The 19,598-nt window shown below is 40.3% G+C and overlaps 1 protein-coding gene across 3 annotated transcripts in view; it reads right to left on the bottom strand.

Moving 5' to 3' along the window:
• The window catches only part of LRR (Leucine-rich repeat), an 808,120-nt gene that overhangs the window by 22,759 nt on the left and 765,763 nt on the right, over positions 1-19,598 (bottom strand). The window contains exons 27-29 of one of the 3 annotated variants that reach the window (XM_067142208.2): positions 3,215-3,319; positions 3,039-3,134; positions 2,824-2,925 (exon numbers count right to left, since the gene is read on the bottom strand). In XM_067142208.2, coding sequence (XP_066998309.2) covers positions 2,824-2,925; positions 3,039-3,134; positions 3,215-3,319 — 303 coding nt within the window. Of the gene's footprint in view, positions 1-2,823; positions 2,926-3,008; positions 3,135-3,214; positions 3,320-19,598 lie in introns of all 3 variants that reach the window. The other 2 variants (XM_067142207.2, XM_067142206.2) reach the window with 2 other exon arrangements.

Consider the following 19,598-nt stretch of genomic DNA (forward strand, 5'->3'; position numbering starts at 1 on the left):
ATTTTAATTTTAATTGGTTAATTTCGCTGGCACCAGGGCTGGGTGTATGTGTCGTCTTCATCATCAATTCATCCTCATCATGACGCGCAGGTCGCCTACGGGAGTCAAATCAAAAGACCTGCATCTGGCGAGCCGAACTTGTCCTCCGACACTCCCGGTACTAAAAGCCATACACCATTTCATATTTTTTTTTCAAAGAGAGAGCGCGAATTTTGTTAGTTTGTGTATATCTGGAGGGTAATCTCAGAAACGACTGGATCGATTCTAAAAATCCTTTTACTAATGTAAATATACATTATCCCTGAGACACATGGGCTGTATTTTATTTTCAAAACAATTCGAGGTGGGGGCGACGGGGGAGATATAAAAATAATAGGCTAATATAGGCGAAATATCGAATTTGTCATGAAAGGAGGAGACTAAGCTCATTTTAAGCCCCTTGACCCAAAGAACAAATCTCGTTAAGCCCTATGGGCCCTAAAACCGACCGTTATGGAGATATTGGCCCCACACTACCCCTGCTCTCGGAATCGGATAAGGAAATGAACCGCCGTAACCATGGCAACGCCAGCTCCAGGATTCTACAGTAGCGAGATTATGCGTGTACGTATGGGCATAGCTGCCAACCAAAATTTGTACACATAATCCCTGAGCATATGTACAATATATCTCAAAAACTTAACATGTTACAGACGTGAAGTGGTATTTATAATCTCTTATAAAAATAAAGAGACATGTATAATTTTGTTTTCGGAAAAAACACTTAAGGTGGGGGGGGGGGAGGGGGGAAGGACTGAAATGTGGGCTGGCGTGAATTCTTAAGATGAGCACATCTACAGTATATCTCAAACACTTAACACGTTACAGATGTGAAAATTGATATTTTTAATATTTTAAAGATAAAAAAGGTACTATTTTGTTTTTGAAAAACCACTTAACATGGGGGGGTTGTAAAAGGGACTGAAAAGGGGGTTGAATTCATTTTATTAGGGTACTGATATCTTAAAAACTGAAGTTGTTACAGACGTAAAAATTGGTATTTAGAGTCTCCTTTAAGAAGAAAGAAATACGTATTCTTTTGGTTTTGGATGAAAGGACTGAAATATTAGTTGAATTGTTTGTATGAGGATACTTACATCTAAAAAACCTAAAGATGTTGCAGACGTGAAAATGGGTATTTGAAATCACCTTTAAAAATAAAAAACGCTCATTTTGGAGGGTAAAATTAACTTCGGAGGGGGGTGGGCGGCATTGAAATACGTGTTGAATTCTTTTCATGAGGATACAAATATCCCAAGAACTGAAGATGTTACAGTCGTGATAATTGGTATTTGGCAGTTCCTTTATCAATAAGCACGTACTTTGTTTTGTTTTCGGAAAAACCACTTAAGGGACTGAAAAGAATTAAAAAGCCGATGAACTTTTAAAATGAGTACCGGTATATCTACAGTGTATGTCAAAAACTTTACATATTACAGACATGGAACTTGGTACTTTGAATGACCTTTAAAAATAAAGAAACATGTCACTCTTTTTGTTTTCATAAAATCCACGTAGGTGGGGTTGGAGGAAGGTCTGATAAAGAGGTTGAATTCGTTTTACGCGGATACTTGTATCTCAAAACCTGAAGATGTTACAGATGTGGAAATATGTTATTGTGATCTCTTTTAAAAATAAAGAAATCTTTTTTTTTTTTACTTGAAAGAAGACGTTCTCACGTGTACAGTTCTATGTCACATGGTCATCTCAGCCCCAAAAGGCAATACCACACACTTGGTTTTCAAAGAGTTTCTGGGGTAAATGAAACTCAATTTTTCAGTCAGATTTTATACTTCAGGGATTTTCAGATAATGTCTTAGTACAGTATCGAGGAACGATTACTTTTATCAAATTACAAAATCCACGCGAGAAGCCACGGGTAACTGCTAGTGTGTACATGAAGTTCAGCGCAGATCGTACAGCACACAAAATTAACGTCATTCCCATCACCGTCAACTGCAGGCTTGAATACCAACCAAATATGACTTTTAAGTTTAGGATCTGGTTCAGAAGTCTTGTATTGTGCAGGTTTTAGTTCGTTTGTTTCTTCTTTTTTTTTTTTTACTTCATGATTTTTTCCACTGTTTCTTTTCTTTTAGAACTACAGTCCATATTCATTTTCGATAACAGGATAGACGGAGAAGTCAAACTGAAAACCATAGCAAATTTGATCGGCTCCACTCGACCGTAATGCAACGCACTCCGCTGACACACAGTAAACTGTACACGTTGAAGCAGTCAGCCCATAGAACTACTACAGCGCTGTCCTTGGCTCACTGCATACGAATGACAGAGAGCTGGCCCAGACCGGCCCGTCCGATGACGTCATGGGCTTCTTATGTTCGAGCCTTTCAAAGCACATTGCAGCCTACTGCCGAAGCAGCTCATGGGCTGGGCCTCTCTGCAGGACTCTGATGCAGAGGGCAGAGAACAGCACGACAAACAGCGAGTAGAGTTATCACACGAGTCTCACATTACCAAAAAGATATATTAATTTTTTAGAAGAATTTGTGAGTGCTACGAAGGCAAAAACAATAGAGTGAATTCAGAATGTCACATGTGTTGACCAGTCAGGGATTAACAACATTAGAGTGGAAGGAACCACTGCAGTCATAGATTTAGTGCACTACTGTACCTGACAACAGAGTACTAGACATAAACAAGTGGTAGTTCCTGATACTTTAAACTTTGTTCCTTTGATATTTCAAGGTATCTAGTAGTGGAGCACATGACGTCACCACAAGTTACAGTATCATACAGTTCAAATCTGACAAGCATACTAACCAGAATCTCCATGGGTGCTTCCCTTCTTTTTGATATCTGAATCACATGAACCACCATGTTTGTTGAGGCTAGCAGCTAACTCTCGTACGGAACGCCCTGGTCCTAGAATTTCATGGAGAGGCCATTTAACAAACAAGATTGTTGCACACTTAGATAACCTACTTAATAGCTACATAAACACAAACCTGCAGAACCTGAACCCATACTTGCCACACCTGAGTCAGTGGATTCATCAAGCGCGTCACCAGAATCAGGAGTATTGGCAGCCGATGTATTTGTACTTGAACCATCACTCAGGAGAGTGAAGTCACCTACACAAAGAAATGGAAAACATAACTGAGAGTTCCAAGATGCCAAGTATTATAAAAGACAAAGTATTCAGATTACAAACCTGATTTCCGATCACTGCCCACCATGGACCAAGGTCGAGGCTTGGGTGCGATGGGAGGGGGCGGCTTCCCTTTGGCACCACACTGCTTGTTACCACAACATGCACCTAAAATATCAAATAATTTAATAGAATATCCCATATTGTTACTAGACCAAGCCAAGGCTTGGAAGTGGAAACCTCGCCCACACATGTTAGAGAGGCATCCATGTTACTTCCGCATGGGTGATACGGTGGTTCAGGTGAAGTTGGTGCTGGTGATTGAGGTGAAAGCTCAATGCGGTGTGCTGGAACCAACACATCACATTGCCCTATGTAGCCTGAACGAGCTGTGGGTTGGGAACGGGACGAACCCACCCTAGGGGGATTCCATGGCTGTGAACTCCGTCATGGTAATACCAAGTGGGAACCACGTGAGTAGGCCAACTGAAGGTGGAACAAACCTGGTCGGGTTCGGGCCAGGGGCGGACTACGCGATGGGCGGCTGAGGAGTGTGGCGCCTGCTACGGAGAGCCTGAGTTGCGGGAGGACAATGTCTGGCGGAATGCTTCATCATGGATGGTGAAAACGCTGCTCAGGATCTTAGAAGGGGCAAAAACCCTACGTCATATGGAAACATGGACATTGCAAGTGAACCAACTAAACAAATACCAAGGGAAGCTATGAAAGCTCCAGAAGAGCAGGTCCAGCGGCAGGCCCAAGAGGAGAATATGGAGACAGAAGTCCCTTTAGGGCAGGGTGAATCCAAATCTGAAGAAGAAATGGAAGCAACAGGAAAGCAGACTTCTGAACAAAAGGAAAGAGAAGATTTCAGTGAGAAAGACCTGAAGAAATCGGCATTGAAACTAAATAGGATGAATATAGATAGACCACCTCGCAAAAGTGTCTACTACAAGGAAAAGAAGAAGGCGAGGAAAGAAGCCAAGATAGCGGCTGGGACTTGGGTTGAGAAGAAGCCATGGAACAGGGATCGGTGAGACGCTACGGTATGCCAATGACTACGCCCAAAAGGCCGAGGTCGGAAGAAAGCACGCAATCAAGTTCGGCTACAAAACCACCCTCCAAGAAACAGAAGGAAGAAAAAATCATGTCCTTTACGGAAAGACTATCCTCAGTTAACGTTGCAATAATACCTAAGACCTTTTCAGATGGAAAACTCAAGGAGGAAGACATGACTGAATTGTCATCTGCTCTGATAGCACAAATGAAGCCGCTGTCAGATGGATGTCTGCCAGGCTTCCTTGAGTCAACAAGGTTGAACAGTGGAGCTATGGTACTGAACTGTGCAAATCCAGAAACGAAAAGTTGGCTGGAACAGACAGTATCAAATTGTAACCCATGGAAAGGGGAGACACTAGAGGTGGTGGATGCAAAAAAGGTGCTGAACATGTCCAAAGTCATCATCAAGTTCCCACCTCCCTTTGACAAGTTGAAAGTGGAGGATGTTCTTGTCAGAATCAATCAGCACGATACCAAACTTCTAACGCAAGAGTGGAGAGTGCTGAATGCCACTTCAATCGACATGACAGGAAGGACAGTCGTTTTAACCCTTGGTTAACACTTGAAGAGCTCAAAAAAAAAGAAGCCTTAAGGCTAAGCTCGGACTTGGGCAGATCAAGTTTCAGGTCATCAGGGAAAAAACTAAACCCAACGTTGATAAAGATGGTGCTGAAGGTCGTTCAGGCCAATCTTCAGCATAAAGAAGCAGCTGTGGCCAATTTCGCTAGGAAGTTAAAAGTCCGAGGCTATTGACGTGGCCCTTATTCAAGAGCCTTCGGTAGTCAAGGACAGAGCAGCAACACTGGCGGAATCTGGAGGTAGGCTGATGTACGATACATCGGAAATACCCAGAACATGTTTTCTTGTGAACAGGAAACTAAAATGTCTTATGTTGCAGGAACACTGTTCATCGGACTTACCCGTGGCCAAAGTTAAACTTGGAAATTGGGAGGGACCCAGAGAAATAACCATAGGCTATGCATACCTCCCATATGACTTAACTAATATGACCCCATCAGAAAAAGTTGAGAACCTAATTTGCAATGCAAACAGGAAAGGCGAACATCTAGTCCTTGGAGCAGATGCAAATTCACACCACATAGAATGGGACAGCACAAACTGCAATGCAAGAGGTGAGTCTTTACTAGAGTTTATTATTGGAACTAGCTGAATATACTAAACCTCAGAAACAAGCCTATATTTAAAAATAAAAATTGTTGGCAGACCACCAGCACATCCAATTTGCAATAGATCCGAGACTATGTGGGATTGAGATGTAAAGAGACCCAAAAAGAACTAACTGGGATAGATACAGAGAAGTTCTAGGGAAGATTGTATAAAAAATTCCAACTAACGTGGGAGGACAGAAAGAATTGGATGAGGCAGAGGAACTAATAGAAGAGGCCATTATAGACTCATTCCATGACAACTGTCCTCTCAAAGAAAAGGAAAACACCAAAAAAGGTGGTGGAACAACAAACTAGCCAAAATGAAAAAAAAGAGTTTAGGCTGTTGTACAGAATATCATCTAGAAATGGTATGTGGGATGTATATCATAGGAAACTCACTGAGTATAACCTGGAGATACGGAAAGCAAAAAGAAAATCTTGGAGACTGTTCTGTGAGAAAGTGGAATCACACACTGAAACAGCAAGGCTCCAGAAGGTTCTGAAAGCAACCCATATAAATCAAGTGGGGACACTGGAGAAACCAGATGGGTCATTTACTCAGGCAGGGAGGGACACACTGGAGATACTAATGGCGTGTCACTTTCCTGAGGCTGAGGAGATGAAGAAGAGACAGTCGGAACAGAGACCGGAACTTGAAGAACAGACTGGATCTGTGCCAACAGAATAATAAAAAACAACCATGTAAAATGGGTAATCGACATGTTTCATCCTATAAAGGCTCCGGGGCCAGATGAGATACTCCTACAGGAAGGACAGGAGATACTGGTCAATGCCCTGACGGACCTTTTCAGAGCTAGTCCAGCTTCAGGGTACGTGCTGAAATCATGGTCTGACGCTAAAGCGGTATTCATACCTAAGCCTGGAAGGGCAAAGTATGTCCAAGCCAAAGCATACAGACCATTAAGCTTAACCTCCTCCATGCTGAAAGCAATGGAGAAAATTTTGGACAAATATATCAGAAGAACGGTGCAACTGAACTCAACGTTACATGAATATAAGTTTGCATATAGACCTGGCAGATCCACTGAAGTAGCACTACACCAATTTGATTGTAAACTAAAGGAAAGCCTAGAATATAAAGAAATTGCAGTACTGGCGGCATTTATAGATACAGCAATACAAACTATGACTCTATGGTCAAGTCATTAGAAAAGAGCAAGGTGAGTAAAACCCTCATCAAATGGATTAAATCCATGTTAGACGTAAGGACGATAAAAGCAACCCTGTTTGAAGAAACGCTGACGGTTAGGGCCACCCGAGGGTGTGCACAGGGAGGAGTTCTTCCGCCTTTGCTGTGGAACCTCGTGTTGAACAAAATCATAGCTGTGCTCAACGAACAGGGTTTTTATACACAAGGATACACAGATGACTTAGTGATTGTGGTACGAGGTAAGGTGATGAGTGTTATCCAGGACCTCATGCAAAGATCACTTAACCTTGAGGAGAACTGGTGTCGGAAAGAACAAATATCAGTCAACCCGAACAAGATAACTCTGGTCCCTTTTACAAGAAGGAGAAAATTAGAGGAAAAGAGATCACTAAAGCTCTTTGGGCAAGATATATATATATATATATATACGGAAGAACAGGCACTGCACTTAAGAGTAGTGTTAGATAAAAATCTAACCTGGAATCCACATACAGAAAGGAACATAACATGGGCCAAGAACTTGCTGTATGCATGTAAAAGAGTCGTTGGGAAGACATGGGGCCTAAGACCATCAATGGTAATGTGGATATACACAATGATGGCCTATGCTGCAATCATCTGGTGGAAGACAGTAATTCAAGGGAAAGTCGGCAGTAGATTGGATAGCCTACAGAGAATGGCACGCATAGCCATACCTGGAGCTATGAGAACTACGCTGACAGAAGCCTTGAATACTTTACTAGACCTCCCATTACTATGCAGTTTCACAAAAGGACAGGCTAGAATGAGTTCATATAGATTGGCACAATCAGAGTGCTGGAATGCACAAAGACCCAATCTAGGACACTGTAAAATTAACAGAGTAATAACAGAGGAAGTTCATGCCTTCTGATCATATGATACCAAAGTACAACTTTTGAAAAACCATTTGAGACCCAGATAATAAAAAAAGAAGGCTGGGTTATCAACAAATGGAATACATAAAAAGAATATATAGTGTGATGGACTGATGGCTCAAAGACAGTGATGGCACAGGAGGAGGGATCAACGGGGGAAGACCTGAGGAGATCAATCCAGATGAGCCTGGGCAGACACACTACAGTCTTTCAAGCTGAAATGACAGCTATCACAACATGTCTTCAAGAAAATCTGAAAATGAACTATAGGAATAAGAACATTTTCATTTTTACGGACAGCCAAGCGGCCATTTAGGCACTAGAGGCAGTCCAGATAATATCCAGAATTGTCCGGTATTGCTACTCACTTCTCCTGAAGCTCTCAAAGTACAACATTCTCAAAATAATATGGATACCACGGCAAGCAGGTATAGAAGGAAAAATGAAATGGCAGATAAACTGGCCAGGAAAGGGGCAGAAACATATTTTGTAGGCCCAGAACCTGTATCAGGGAATTCCTATGGACAAGCCCGACACTACATAGGAAAATGGGTATAAAACAAACAAATGGAGAACTGGAAAAATACTCCAGGATGCAGGCTTGCAAAGGAACTGATAAAAGGACCAAACAAGAAGCATACTAAAGAACTTTTGAAACTCAGCAGAGAAAATATAAGATGGGTAGTAGGACTGTTGACAGGACATTGCCATCTAAAAAACCACCTACATAGAATTGGAGTAATGAGAGACAATATATGTAGGAAATGCAAATGAAGCAGAGGAATCAGCTGAACACATACTTTTTGAATGTGAGGCACTGGGTAGAATCAGACTCTCCACTCTAGGACTACCAGGTGAAGAGAGAAAAAAATCCAAGAAGACCCAATAAGAACAACCTGCAGCTTTGTGAAGGAAGCAGGTATATCTAGGTGGGAATGAAAGAAAAATGTGGTAGCAACTAATTACTTAAGAGGCCCCATGAAGAAGAAGAAGAAGAAGAAGAAGAAGAAGAAGAAGAAGAAGAAGAAGAAGAAGAAGAAGAAGAAGAAGAAGAATGATATCCCATCAAAATTTACCGTATTAGGAATATCATTTTGGAATAGGGAGGTACAAAATCTTCTGAAGATACCATTTGTTCTTTGGGATATAGAAGAAAAATCATTGCATACAAAACTATGCAACAGCTGGAAATATAACAGTACATTAGGCTACAATAAAAATAAGGTGGCAAGGCAATGATAAATTTCAAAAACCGGGCGAGTTGGCCGTGCGGTCAGGGGCACGCGGCTGTGAACTTGCATCCGGGAGATAGTGGGTTCGAATCCCACTGTCGGCAGCACAGAAGATGGTTTTCTGTGGTTTCCCATTTTCACACTAGGCAAATGCTGGTGCTGTACCTTAAATAAGGTCACGGCCACTTCCTTCCAACTCCTAGGCCTTTCCTATCCCATCATCACCGTAAGACCTATCTGTGTCGGTGTGATGTAAAGCCACTAGCAAAAAAAAAGGGGTAAACTTAAAAAATAGAGAGAGACAATTCCTTCACATCGCACTGACTGCAGTTATCTATTATTATTATTATTATTATTATTATTATTATTATTATTTGATGGGCACATGTTGCACATACTCTTTGGTGATATACTGTGCAACACAATGACCGTGTATTTTTGAAATGAAATCCTAGGTAAAATTTGTTGTTTCAAGAAGTACACGATATCTGAGGTAAGAATCTATGTTTGTTCTTGTTTTATTAAGTAACTGTTCTCCAAAACATCATCTTTGGTAATTATCTGTTATTCTCTTTTTTTTTCTTTTTTTTTTCTTACTTAGCCCTGACAGCTGCATAGGCGTAGTAGAAACAGACACCTTAACATACCATTTACGTAGTTATATTACTCCCACTGGCCCCGCGGTGTGAGGGTAGCGTGCCTCTCTCTTACTTGGAGGCCCCACGTTCAGTTCCCGGGCAGGTCAGGGATTTTTTACCTGGATCTGAGGGCTGGTTCGAGTTACACTCAGCCCACGATTACAATTGAGGAGTGCACCCTTTTTCATGGCACGTTATGCATTACTTGTGTTCTGGTTCATACTCGAACCTGTATATCTGTCTCATGCTTAATTCAGTCACTCTACAAAGCTAAATATTTCTGCGTATTGTCGTTAGATGGCAGTGCTACGCCATCTTTAATTTCCAGGCCATGCTTCCTGTCGAAATTGGGCAATGATGGTTACTCGTCGTTTTTTTAATGGGATCTTGATGAGGAACAACAAGATGTACTCCACACTAAACGAGACCACTTTTCTGACCTATCAGAAGGTTTTTAGCAAATTTACACTGTGAGTATCCTTATCTAACCATTTTATTGTTCTTTTATATTTCTCAGGTACGTGCATTTTTACTTCACACTTTACCCTGTTCTGTCCTTGAGCGCACGTGTCAGGCGTGTTATCTGCCTATCTGATGTACGGTCCTAGTGCTTCGTATTTATGTGCCTCTCTACATTTAATTCATGAGTGTTTGTCATTCGTGTCAGAACCTGTAATATTGGATCTGTACGAATTGTGACTTTGTACACCTAGTGTGTCTTAGTTCGCCTATCGCATGAACATTGTGTTCAATGCTTCTCGTTCCTACGAAATACTGGCGTCTTTTATATCAAGGCAGTTGATCAAACCGTTATAAGTGAAATTACCCTTTGACGGACTGGTGGCCTTACGCCACATATTTATTATTATGTTTTGGTGGTTGGTTGTGTGTGCGTAAGGGTTATATATATGGATTGGACAAAGCAGAAGCCGCACTATATTATGTATATTTTGCCCTTATTAATTCATGTGATGTCTCTGTATTGCCATTTCCTTCGTGCTCATACCTGACTGGGCCTGTATTTGATTTATTTTTTATTCCTATGGCCGTCATTTTATTTCTCATTTCCCATTTCCTTTTTTCTTTTCCTTTGCGATACTTGTGCAATCTCGTGGCTTTCAGCCATGGAGGTTTATAACTAATTTGCTCGGCCCCTCGTCCGTTTTGACGCAATTTTTTTTCCCCGTTCTGATGGGTCGTCTAATGAAAAGTATAATTAACTAAGAGAAAAGAGATAAGCAAATGAACATCAACCGTGTGGGCGTTTCTTAGATATATATATATATAAAGTGAGAAGGAATTGAGTATTGTGGAACTGAATTTTTTTTTAATTTGAGCTCTATTACCGTTTATGATTTGGTGTGAAGCCTGGCTGAGAAAAAGTTTAAACATTTAATGGTGAAAAAAATTTACGTGATAGAAATTAGATGTCCGCCCGTAATGAGTGGACGAACTTGTATCTTTCCTTGGTGATAAAAGTGTATGATCTTGCGTAACAACATCCTCACTCTTCAAGATTGGCCCAGCGCTGTCAAACTTGGATGTTTATGCTCACTATGTATGTATTTCCTTTTAACATTTTCCGTTCAACGTCTTTCTTCGCATGTTTCATTTATTTATTTCTCTCCTCAATTTACTTTTCAATAAACTTGAGATCTGTATGCTAATTTGCATTTGATTCATAGTAGTGTTAGTCCTTTGGTATCATTACAATTATTAAGGGACTGATCTCCAGTTCGAGGCTTATATGTTATGGCCTTACCCTGTCGCGATCGCCGGACCTCGTGTTATTTAGTGTACTCGTTTCCCCACATTTCCCGTGTTATTTCCCTCTTGTCCTCTTTACCGGGATACTGGTGCAGGTATCGGCTCAGGAGCCATCTGACGGTGAGATGGTAGCCCCGGTCTAGAAAGCCAAGATTAACGGCTGAGAGCATTCGTTGTGCTGACCACATGACACCTCGTAATCTGCAGGCCTTTGGGCTGAGCAGCGGTCGCTTGGTAGGCCATGGCCCTTCGGGGCTGTTGCACCATGGGGGGGGTTGTATTATTCTTGACAAATCAGTAAAAATATAACAATATACACTGATGATAGTGCTCCTAATTATTTTCTTCTACAGTATTTCTTTTCATACCTCAGACCATACAGGAAGAGAGATTTTTGTCACTCCTGCTAACCACCAAGTCAGTCTTTCTGAGAATCCCGTAGCGAAGCACGGGTACATCAGCTAGTCCTTAATAAATTTATATTATTTACAAAATTCTACTTATAATATCTCCTGTACTACTTACAAATATAGTCAACTGATATACAGTATGTGGAATTACTTCAAATGATACTATACAACTTGTATAAGATTAAAATTTACATTGCATTTATTTACTTTTTTTTACCCATTCTGGAACCTAAGTAGCATTACGACCTGTAACCAGAACCCCTTTTGCCACCACTTTTCAGAGTTCCTGAAGGGCCTTCACAGCTACCGTAGCGGTCCCAGGGCCCTCGAAGTCCCCACTGAACTTCACCCCTACAGGCAGTCCCCTACTTTGGCTGTCCAAACTCCTTAGACCAGGGGATGGAATTAATTTATTCACACACATTTTTTATTTACATTAACCTGCACTGGTCGAATACCCTCTAACATTTCATTTATTTTCTCTGTTGCTGTTTATTCTCTTCTTGAATATCTATACAGATTTTGGAAAAGGATCAAATACTACCCCTGGTAAACTGTTCCACTCCTTCACATCCTTCCCAATGAATGAAAATTTACCCCAATTGCTTCTGCTAAAATTCCTTCTAATTTTATATTTGTGGTCAGTCCTGCCGATATAATTATTTTCCAACTAAAGCCTCTCAAGGATATCTCCCCATCAGTGGTGGTTCGTGCATGAAGGGCTTTTGGGCACAGAGCAGAAGGAGAGGAGAATGGATTTTGTATACAAGCAAGTCAGCTAAGGTATCGTTACCTACTTTCCTGTATTATTTTCATGTGTATATTCATCCCGTCATTATCATTATCATCATCATCGTCATCATCATCATCATCAAAGTACAAACTTTATACTTATAATAACAATTGACTGACATTTCGTAATCTACTAGAATTGTTTCTCAGATTCAGTTGTTGAGTTTTCTTGTTAGTGGTGTTCACTCTGCTGTCTTCACACTTCACTTATCTTCCCTACATGTGTTGTAATATATTAGCCTATGCTTTTTGAACCTCAACCTGAAAAGTATATCGAGTCATGAATTTAGTGGTTTTGTGAACATAAGTATATGTTTATTGTTGATGTTTTAAGGGTATGTAGACTGTAATGCTTCCGGATTTGCGATGCTTTAAGTTTCTACTTTTTTCCTCTTTGCGATATTATCTGATTTTCGCTACATGATCGTTCTGCCTCAGAAGAAGATACCTACAGTATTTAGCCAGTGTCATCAGATGATTATTATTATTATTATTATTATTATTATATTTCATCTACAATTATCGTGGTGCTGGCCAGTGAAAACTGGGCCGGTGAAGGGGGAGGGGGGGAGCTGACGGCACAGCCCTGCCAGAGTAAAATGTCACGAACCGCCACTGCTCCCCATGCTGCTTCTCCTGTATAGGCTCTATATAATCCTATAAGTCTAGTTTTCTCCCTTCTCTTACTTAAAGTTTCCCACCCTAGTTCCTTTAACATTTCTGATACACTACTCTTTCTCCTGAAATTCCCTGTTACAAATCTTGCTGCTTTCCTCTGCACACTATCTATTTCTTTTATTAGGTATTCTTGGTGAGGATCCCAAACACTGTGTGCATATTCCAATAATGGACGAACCATACTTAAGTAACTTTTCTCTTTTAATTCTGTGTTGCATCTTTTAAGTAGCCTCATAATGACTTTCCCAACAATGTCATCAATATGACCCTTCCAGTGCAAATTACTTTCAAATCTCACACCTAAGTATTTGCACTTGCCATCTTTTGGGATAACTACCTCATCCAAAGTATATTCAAATTCAGTTTTAAAACTCCTGTTTGTAAATGTTGTAACAGTTGATTTGCCTCCATTAACCTTCATATTATTCTTTTTTACCCATTGTTGGATACTCTCAAGGTCCCTTTGTAATTCTGAACAATCCTGAATGGTATTTATTTCGCTATAAACAATTATGTCATCTGCATACAATCTTATTTTTGATGTTATATTATTCCCTAAATCATTTACGTATATTAAGAAAAGTAACGGGCTGATTATACTAACCTGTGCAATTCCCTTCCAAACTTTCTCTTCCTGCGATACATTATTTCCTACTTTGACTTTCTGAACCCTTGAATTTAGAAATATTTTTGTCCAACGTGTAACCCTTACGTCCAATCCTATTCCCTCCAATTTCTTCAATAATATTCCATGTTCCACTCTATCAAAGGCTTTGGAAAGATCTATGGCTATGCAATCTTCTGAATCCAATTGATCTGATATGTCCTGCTGAAAACCCACCAGTTGTGCCTCACAAGAAAATATCTTTCTAAATCCATACTGGCTCCTCACTTTTTATCATCACGTATCCCTCTGATGTACTTTGCTATTAAACTCTTCAGGATTTTACAAACTATACTGGTCACCTTCCAGTCAGTATCCTCCTGCACAGTATTCTACTGATAATCTCTGCTTCCTTAACCCTTTCAGACCGAGTACGCACAATTGTGCGGGTTCGTATTTTAGTTATCCCTGACTGTATTTGATGTTTTTTCGGCGCTACACCGGACTGCAGTGATTGTGCAGGACACGTGGCGTGTATTTCAATTGATTTTAGTATGCGCTTGACCGTCAGGGCGAAGGAAGAAGAGTTTAAAAAGCACAGTTGATCGGCGAGATGGCAGGAAGCAGTAGTGCCGAAAGTAAGTATTTATTTACTGCGTTTATATTAATCTAGAAGCTTTACTGAATACCGGAATATATTCAATGAAGTGTGTACATTGGTTAGTGAACGTAAATTTTGAAGCTACACCATCGTATGTGATACGAGGTTTTGAATTTTGATACGCACAATTGTGTGGGTCCTGTTTTTCGGATGTTAGTTTTTATTTTGTAAAATAAACTATTAATATGTGTATTGAGGAGCATTTTAGTCAGTTCTTGACGTACAAACAAAAATTCACACCTCCAGTTTTCTTTCAGGTCTGAAAGGGTTAAACTTCACCCATGCTGCATTTACCAGGTCCCACACATCCCCCACCCGTGCTGCATTTACCAGGTCCCACACATCTCCAACTATGTTGAAACTTATACCTGCTTGTCTTACGTTGTTAGTACCAACGTGAAACATTACCTACCACCTTCTCCTTTCCCTCCTCCTTCTCTTCTACTTTCCTCAACATCTGCCCTAACCTAATTCCTGGATATCACTCCACCCCAGTACCCTTTCCTCCACACACTTTCCCGACATGTCTAACAATGGAATGCCCCATGACCACAGCCTCAACCCTACCCACCTCATTTGATTCCCTCCCCTCCTGGTCAGTCCTATCTTTCCTGACAGCTGCAGAAGCTACTTCCTTCTCCCTTTTCTTCATCCCATGACCCTGTTCCACCTGTCTTTTCCTATCCACTACTTCACATTTCCCTTTCCTAACTTTTTCCTTTCTCCTACTTCCACACTTCTCAGCAACAGTTCCCTGTTCCTCATCTTCCCTCGGTTGTTCCACCTGCAGTGACTCGTACCGATTTCTCACAGACAGCTGTCCTGAATTCTGATCCCGAATGTAGCCCTTTGCCTGCAATCTCCTTCCCCTTAAAACATTAGACCACCTGTCTTCTACAATTCCCCCCTTTCCTTCCCATCCCTCTTTTACATCTACTGTATCCTGTACATTGTTTGAGGGATACTAGATATTATCTAATATCTAATATACTGTATCTGCACTACAATTCTCAACTGAAATGTGGTTATGTGATTATTACAGATGGTGGATTACTATTATTTTCTCTACTCTGCGGGACGGAGAATAAAAGTGTCCTTAAATGCTGAAAAATACGAGGTTGTTTACAATAATTTCTCAAAAGTATTTCTGTCTAAACTATGCCAGGGACTTGAATGGCAATTATTGGGATGTAGGAACTTGATTATTAGCTAACCGCTCATAAATACTGAAAGATAAAGAGTGTGAAATATAAATTACGGATACTTTAACTGCCTACTCAGAACTACAAATGATTGGAATACAAGAATCAGCTGATTTTTACTTATATTTTCTTAATACACTACACCCTTTGTTCATGACTGTAGCCAACAATGCCAACATTTGAACACAAAGAGCAACAATAATGAATAACAATACGACTGCTTAATATTTCGCCAGTGAAGTACTGTATATTCTGTTGAAATCCATTCTTTAAACAAAATTTACAACAGTGTTGTGTTATTTAAAGAAGTTATTACCTTCATGATAGGTGGAACCGTTGAACTGCTATTTGAAATACCCTGTCAAATGCCTGCACTAGTAGACTATAACCGCTGCCGAAGTTACGACTCTTTTTAATATCCCGTCTTTGTAAGTATTTTATCAACAAAGCTACTGATATTTTAATAATAATATTAAATAGAAAGATATATTTCTTCTTTCAAGCAGTCCTAAATTACAGGTTGTAATCTAGCGAACGCCTACGGAACTATTCAGTATGAAAATTGTAAATAAATACCACTAATCGCAGATTACTACAAACAAACACTAAACACCAATATTTGTGGAACTAAATGTATCACACACACACAAAATGTGCTAAATTTCTACAACTATTAACTACTTTATCACCAAGATAATACACAGCTCTTGTAACAGCCAACCACTCGCTAGCGCATCCAACAATGGCATAATACCTTAAAGCAATTAGCAGTTGTATTGGATGATATTCCATCATTTGTGCACCTTCAAACATCATGAAGATGTCTAACATAGTTCATTTATAGAATCTGGACCTAATTTTGAATTCACTATCCCTGTAGAACTCAATCAGGTTTTGCACATCTCGCACAACTTGACGAAGAGTATATGGACTCAGACAATCTCCTGGACATGTTCAAAATCTTGCACAAACTGGATTTTGTTTAGAATGTCTGCCATTGTCTTGAATATGAATGGAAAAATGGTGACTTTGGTGGATACAAAGTCAACTTAGCCTCAAAGTCTTGTTCTTGAATACGATCCTAAGCCCAAAAAAGTACACAATTCTATGGTTTTCGGTAAAGGAGAGAAATTTAGAAATAGAACATTTGTAACTACTGTAAATAGTGCTAAACAATAATAAGTACAAAGAATACACGTAATTTTGTGGCTTCACTGATCACTAGGGCCTGGATTTTTAGGTTTTAACCTATTATTTTGCTTGCTATTTAATTCACAAATTTCAATATATTTATTTGTTTCACACTTCCTGGAGCAGAACATGTGAATTTCACTGCACCTTAAAAAACCTAAATGAGGGGTTGACACCTAAAATGACCTAAATAGCTGTTTTACCTTCTTCAAATAAAGAATGTTATTTACCCATTAAAATGCAATGTAAAATTACAATGCGATTACAAGCAGTAGGAGGGAGATAGTTCAGGTTACTACCGTTAAATGCAGCATGTCCCATGCTTCCCACTACACATGTGACATCTGGTGGCTGCTTGATGCACCTAATAGAATGTCAGGAGGAATGTAAACAGTAAACAGTTCTGCCTCCAGTCGTCCGCAGAGTGTGTGGTGAATGGTTCCTGCAGTATTTTCTAACCGTAATTGTTGTATAGCGAAACAATGCCTAAATCGCACTTATTGAGAAAATGGATTGCTATAGATGCACACTTCACTATGGTTGGTTGAGTAGTCTTCTGTCAGGCATGCTCCAAAGAAGTACGTTTCTTGTAACTGACCTAAAACCTGCATTGCAATACCCTAGCTCGCTTACTGAAGAGTAATTAGGATTTGGATTCTCCATTTCAGATTAAATGTGAGCAGAAATCCCATCTTGAGCAGCATAAATCTGCAGCTGCTCACATGGCTACTGTAGCGAGGAGAAATAAGTCCAGCAGCAACAGTAAGCAAACGTTTATTTCTTCCACAATTGGCTGGCCGGAAGATAACTTCAACTTTCGCCTATGTCAGACGTTGGTGTCTGCAAACGTCTCATTGAATGTGCTAAGTAACCTGACCACAGTCCGGCCCCGCGGTGTAGGGGGCAACGCGTCCGCCTGTCACCCGGCGGCCCCGGGTTCGATTCCCGGTTGGGTCAGGGGTTTTTAATTGTAAATGATTAATGTCCCTGGCCAGTGGACTGGAGTTTTTGTTGTCCTTAACATTCCTTTCCTCACATTCAACACTCTACACTTCCTCCATTCCAATTACACAGAGGCTCATATCTCATGGTGCAAGTAGGGGCAAAAGATCTCTATATAGGTCGACGCCCCGAACAAATAGCATTTCAAAAACAAAAAAAAAAGCTGACCATGAAAACATTCTTGGGAGACATCAGCGGCCGCAGTATACCTAATGAATCCACTTTAAGGAAGAATTATGTGGATCCTGTTTACCAGAAGACATTAGATGAAATAAGAGAAGATATAGGCGATCACTATATTTGGTGTTCTGTCGATGAAACAACTGACAATTGTGGTTGCTTCATTGTGAGTGTGGTAGTAGGTAAGCTGGATCAAAATGAACCAGGTAACCCTCATCTAATTCTCTGTAAAGAAATAGAACAAGCTAACAACAGCACAATAAACTGCGCAGTAAGGGATGCTTTACGCATATTGTGGCCAGCGGAGAATCAAGATAGTAATTTCCTTTTGTTAGTGATGAACAGTGCTGCCTACATGTTGAAGGCAGGGCAGGTTCTACAGTCTACCTGAGTCTACACATTACATGCTTGGCCCATGGCCTGCACCGCCTTGCAGAGGAGATTAGAAGCAACTTCATTGACGTGAACAGTGTGGTATACAAACTACCGGCAACACCTCTTCCACCTGAGCTGATACTTACCCGCTGGGGAAAGCTGCTATTTACCAGAAGGAATTAAAAATGTCGTTAATGACTTGGATGAAAGAGAAGCTTCCTGCATCGCCAAGGCCAAGAAATCGCTCGAGTGCCTGACCCTCGCCGCTTGCCTAGCATATATTAAGACACATTTTTATTTTATACAAGAAGCTATTCTACAATTGCAATGGCATGTTCTCTGAAGCTGCAGAAATTCAACGCAATCCTGGTTTTGAAGATATGAAAGTCATCAATTCAGTATGACAGGCAGAAAAGTATTCAGGAAAATTATCCCTACAACCTGCTGCATTAGCATCTATGTACTATGCTCCAATGACATCATGTTCCGGTGATAGAATTTTTTCGTCATATACTTTGTAAGAATGTGTAACGTGACAACAGGAAATCATTTACACCAGACAATTTGGGTATGTATATTGTTATTTACTGCAATGCCAAAAAATAACTTACAAAAGAAACTGTAAAGTGCTCTGTGTTTTTTTATGAATATGGCAATGTAAACTTTTGTGAAATAAGTACGTAAATAAATTTTACAGAACTATGGAAACAGAAAATTATTTCTGCCTGTATTGATCCTGAAGGCAGAACCTAAAATAACCTTTTTTAAGAATACAACAAAACTAAAGTGAAGGTTTATGCCACCTAAAAATCCGAGCCCTACTCATAACAATCCAAGTTGCTCTCGGTATTGTCCAAGAAACTACCTTCAATTAATTCAGGTTTGACAACCTGCTCTGTGGCTTTGTCTTGAGACAGAGATAAATAGGTAATATCCATGATGCACTGCAGGTGTACAGGGAAGGAGGTCCATGACGTCAGACAGTTTCTTATACTGTATAGTAATAGGTCTAGGTCAGTACAGCCTAAGCCACTGACGAGTGCAGACGTATTGAGTGGAGGGTCCCCGGAGTGGGAGAAGGGAGTGCAGGTGTTGAGTGCAGGAAGGTACTGAGGAGTTTACCGACAATGATTGGTATGGAACAATACAGGGCGATTAAAGAAGGATGGCAGGGAAGAAAGAAGTGAAATCAGGAGGGTATAAAATGGAAATGGAAATTAAAGGAGAATTAATGCTATCAGTGGCAGTGATTATAATATTGCTGTGGATTGGAGGGGTCGAGCTGAACCCAGGCCCGACATCTAGTGGAAATATGAGCTGGGAAGACATGGAAGCAATTAGAAGAGTTGTAAAAGAGGTGGTTGTAGAAGTCTGCCCCTTTGAGCAACTCAAAAATATGATTCAAGAACAAACGAGGGAG

The sequence above is a fragment of the Anabrus simplex genome, chromosome 2 (assembly GCF_040414725.1).
Source record: "Anabrus simplex isolate iqAnaSimp1 chromosome 2, ASM4041472v1, whole genome shotgun sequence".
NCBI classification, from domain to species: Eukaryota; Metazoa; Arthropoda; class Insecta; order Orthoptera; family Tettigoniidae; genus Anabrus; species Anabrus simplex.